Raw genomic sequence first — 4,881 nt, forward strand, 5'->3', positions numbered from 1 at the left:
TGTGTATGTCCTCATTATGTTCATTATTCTATAAAAGAAGATCTAAGTAATTATACTTAATTTCGTAGAGCTATAATATTTTAAAATCTAAGTTTACACAATGTTCCAAGTTTCATAAAAATTGTTAGATTTTTTTTTTAAATTAATTACCAAAAAAACGACTCGGCCGATCTTTACCATGCACGAATCCCAACTGAAAACTTTCGAATAGATTTTGATTTTGCAAAATTGTGACGTTAAAGTTTAAATTTTTAATTTAATTATAAAGAAAACGGCTCAACTGACTAATTAACACATTTAATTACCAAATGGCTTCCAAATCCAAATTTTTGACTCATATGCTTACATATAAATGAATCGGCAAATGATTAAAATACTGATAAGTAAAAATATAATTACTACAATATGATTAATATATATTATAAGTAATATTGAGAAGACATTTCCAAAAATATTCGTAAATACAGTTCACAACTGAATTTAAAGTTTTACTAAGTATTAGGGTGCTCTAAGTTCAAAATCACAGATAAGCTATTTACAGCAAATTTTAGCATCTATCCAAATTTGAAGTCAAACGATTCAGAATGACATAAAATGTCGAAATAACAAAAAAAGAAAATCGAATTTGCTGGGAAAATATAAACTTCTTGGGGAAGTGAGACAATTATGATTCAAAAATTTTATAATATATTTTTTATCTCCGCATGTATTTTAGATATTCTTGTAAATTTTAATACGCATGTACAATGATTATTCACATCCAGCAGAATCTTATCATTCCTCAAAATTTATCAAAGTTGACAATGAGATACAAGATAAAATGCGACACGTCGAGTGAGGTGTTATTACCTATTAGATCAAGATCGCTTATTTACTGTCGGTAGTTCATAAATGGCAGCTGAATTATTATCATTTCCTTTCAAAAGTTGTAAAAGGAAGATATTGGAATAAATGAATTATTCATTTATGATATTTTGTGTTTGTAATATTTATCACAAAGTGTAGATAGTGAATTGATTGAAAATTATGGCCGATGTAAGGACTAGAGAAAATCAAGAACCATCAAGTAAGATGATTTGTGAAAATATACTTTTAATCAGTAATTGATAAAATTTATACAAAAGTTTAATATAACTAGGTGTAAGTGGCATATCGCGCTAGCCAAGTTGCATGGACTTCCTGATATGTGTAAATAATCAACTTAATCGATGGGGAACCAATGTATTCCTGATATCAGAAACAGTTTTTTTTAGTTCTATACAAAAATGCTTATTGAATGTTAAACAAACAAGCGCTTACATACACGATGTATGTTCTAAGAGCGGTTTTCCTAGGTCTATAATAATTCGTTAAGAAAATCTTTACCAAAAGTCATTATGCAGTTTTTGAAATTTTGAAACTTGAGTGTGGACTTGCAACGTCGAGAACATATAAAATTAGCAAATTGAATTTTCTGGCATAATATCAACTTCTTCTTCGGGAAGTTATTAATAACATTATTAATAATACTATAAGTATATGAACAATATTAATTAAATAATCTATTTATTTCAGAAGATGCGTTTAAGATAAGCTTCAAGTTGTTTTTAAATTATTTATGAAAATTGAGAAATTGGATAAATAACATACTTGAAAGCAGGAATTCCACATCTTGAATTGTGACTAATGATTTTATTAAGTTTATTTATAATTGTGCCAATTTGTATACTTAATCGTTTTATTAGATATGATTTTATCTTTAACTAAAGTACAGTTAATATATTTGTACAGTCATATTTTGTTAATTTAAAGGAAATAGGCTTATCCAACTGGTTTAGGGTAACTGATTTCAAAAACCTTAGTTAATATAATATTTTTTACCCAAAATTTCACTATGAGCAGAACATTATAAATCGTAACAACTTTAAAAGTATGTAAAAAAACTATATATCTTTTTCTATATTTTTCAGAAAGTGAATATCGTTTGAGTATAATATCAACAGGATCCGCAAAAATCCAATGCACAATATGTTTGTCTGAATTTGAAGATAGAAGTGTGCTGTATCCTTGTTTACATGAATACTGTTTCAAATGCATCTCAGAATGGAGTAAGGTCAGTAAATTTTATTTCTTTTCATAAATTTATAAAAAAAAATTATCCAAAACCATAATTTCATCAAATCACTTTGACAGTGATAATTGATTTTATGCATCGATACAACTTGTTTGTTTCATTATTATATTTTTGGTATCTTATTACACCACATTTTATCAAATACATCTGTCTTTATTTTTAGATCGAAAGCACATGTCCATTATGCAAAGCAGATATTGATAATATTCGTCATAAGTTTGATGAAGATGGAAAGAATTATGAAACTTGTGATGTTGTACCTTGTTCTAGCTTGAGGTAGGTCTATTATAAAATCATTTATTGGTTTTTGGAAAAATATTATTTATGCTAATTTTTAATTTTACACATTCTTAATATATATATTTGTTCTTGTTGCTTGTTCAGTTATTTAAATTTATTATCATCCAAATTTTATTAATTCGATCATTACATTAGATAAACTGAAATTAATCCAAGCTCATTGTTGGAATGTTTAAAATTATTTTTTATCATATTCAGAAAGATTATCATATGTGCTTTAAAAATTTTCCATTAACTGTGATAACCTGTGATTTAGAATTTTCTGGATTTTTTATGAAGATAAAATTATATTTAATTAAATGTTAAATTAATTAAAATAATAAATAGGCATATATAACTTATATGCTTATATTTATTAATTAAGCTTATATAACGTACTTGCTTAGATATAAATGAGTACATTAATAATTTTTTTCTAGTTCACCATCGAGGACTTCATCTGAAGGAGATCCAGCAGCCTCGAACGATCCACAAAACCAGCCTCTGAATCAGTTCCTGATTCCGAGTGCCGTCATACAACTGCTTCGGAACGATTCCTCCACGAGAATTCCTCTCAATGAATCTGCAGCTCGCATATTGCTGCAGGTAATATAGCAATTAATATATTATTATATATAATAATGCATTTATTGATACCTGTTGAAATACTGATAGATTTTTGTACATCAACAAAAGGTGCATTCATGAATGAACGAGACTTAAGTTTTTGAAAAAGTGGGTTAAAATGTACTTTACTCTCTTGTTTGAAAGGAACATTTTTTATTATATGTATTGCTTCTGGAGTGACTATATAATCTATGCACCTTGTAGATATGTCGGATCATTGGACAAATGTTAATGGAATTTTAATCATTTTCTGTGTGGTTTGCGTACGCAGTAAATTACATTTGACCAACAAAGAAAAATTGTATGCGGTCATAGTAACATTCTGAAGAAATATTCCTTTCAACAAAGATTCTTTCTCGCGCTATAAGTTCTTTCAAGTCAGAAGACTCTTTCAATTAGACAAGGCTCTCGACAAAATTATTGCAGCTCAGTCTTGTTTATTGAGATATCATATATCTACAAATTTTAATCAATAACAACATTTTCATTTTTTACTATATTTTAGGTTCAGCTCGAACAAATCCAAAGACTGAACAGAATGAACGAATCAACAAGTGTTACGATAAACGACACGGCTGCAACGGCCTCAGGTCGAACACCGGCGGCAGGAACGAATATTGCCGCAAATAGCGCCAGCAGCATTTATAGACCAACTTTGCTGTCCGATTCAAGTTATTTTCCTCAGTTCAAGAAGAAGCATTCGTATAATTTCCCATACTATGGAGCCTTTCTTTTGTTCATTTGCATTGTGGTTTATTTCACAACTTAGATATAAGATATCAAAAGATTCAATGAGGTGTCCGAAGAAGTCTTACGAATGGATTTTACCAATTTGACCAAAAAGGAGATTTTAGTTAAAAAACTCACGTTAAATTACAAATATCGAAATTCATTATGTTCATCAAAGCCCTTGAATATGATTTTTTTTATAGAAACAAAATAAATATGAAATTCCTGTTGGATCAAAAATGATTAAATCCTGTTAATCAAATGTTAAACTCGAGAAATCAACAATAATGCAGATGAAGGACGAGGTTAATTTGCAAAAAACACTTCACCTTCTTAGTTGGATGTTTTTTAATAAAAAAAAAAACAAAATACAAAGTTTTAAATAATTCGCAAAAAATAAGTGAGAAACATGTGATTGTGATATAGATAAAAATAAAATATGCGTTGTTTTCAATACTGTCTAATATATTTGTGCTACAAGGATAATGGTATATTTTTTAAGTTATTCCTTGTTGTATGCATATTTGCCAACAGTTTTTTGGGCATAGTATTTTATAATTTTAACTATAAAAGTACATATAAAAATTCATTGTATTAGAAACTAAATATAATGTGTTAATATTTTGTTGTTATATATGTATATATTTTATATTCCTAAAATATTTTATCAAGATATTTTGTTATGAATAAAATCTCAAGTTTTGTATTATATTTTTTTTTTAATTTTGTATGATTAAATCTCAAGGCTTAGTGTTAAAAAAATGCGTGTATGAGTGACCATCAAGTATTATGTGATAATATATGAGATGATCAATTATTGTTATCAGCAAAAACTTTGAATCGCAAAATTCCAAATATAGTAATCACACGAAGCGGATAAATCTTAATAAAACTAGTTTTAACTGAACTAGTATTGTAAATATAATAATAAAATGTAAGAGTAAAAAATTAATAGAATAAAATATATTTTATACGAACTCTTTGTCTGCTTAGAAGTCAAAGAACTATATAGTATAGAAACATCAGATTTTTCTAAGGCAACTTAGTACAATTTTCCAATTGAACTAAACTTTAATTTCATCGTTTCCCATATCAATATTTTGCAAAACAAACTGTATTGTTTTCTAAAAAAC

The 4,881-nt window shown here is 27.3% G+C and overlaps 1 protein-coding gene across 1 annotated transcript; it reads left to right on the plus strand.

Annotated features, from left to right (window-relative positions):
• Nucleotides 1–884: 884 nt before the first annotated feature.
• LOC113365490 (RING-H2 finger protein ATL34-like) lies at nucleotides 885–3,922 on the plus strand. The gene is made up of 5 exons (XM_026607035.1): nucleotides 885–1,066; nucleotides 1,950–2,092; nucleotides 2,277–2,389; nucleotides 2,833–2,998; nucleotides 3,525–3,922. Exons 1-5 carry the CDS (start codon nucleotides 1,027–1,029, stop codon nucleotides 3,786–3,788), a joined length of 726 nt encoding a protein of 241 aa, XP_026462820.1. The 5' UTR covers nucleotides 885–1,026; the 3' UTR covers nucleotides 3,789–3,922.
• The last annotated feature ends 959 nt before the right edge of the window (nucleotides 3,923–4,881 follow it).

This window comes from Ctenocephalides felis, unplaced genomic scaffold (genome assembly GCF_003426905.1).
Source record: "Ctenocephalides felis isolate EL2017-DRISC unplaced genomic scaffold, ASM342690v1 CF-g0.4_SCAFFOLD_01059, whole genome shotgun sequence".
Classification (NCBI taxonomy): Eukaryota; Metazoa; Arthropoda; class Insecta; order Siphonaptera; family Pulicidae; genus Ctenocephalides; species Ctenocephalides felis.

Bases quoted from the DNA above. Each gene is read 5' to 3' on its own strand.
- LOC113365490 (XM_026607035.1), top strand. From the start codon at position 1,027: ATGGCCGATGTAAGGACTAGAGAAAATCAAGAACCATCAA. The intron at 1,067-1,949 runs GTAAGATGATTT...TATATTTTTCAG, and splicing joins AGAAAATCAAGAACCATCAA to AAAGTGAATATCGTTTGAGT. The intron at 2,390-2,832 runs GTAGGTCTATTA...ATTTTTTTCTAG, and splicing joins GTACCTTGTTCTAGCTTGAG to TTCACCATCGAGGACTTCAT.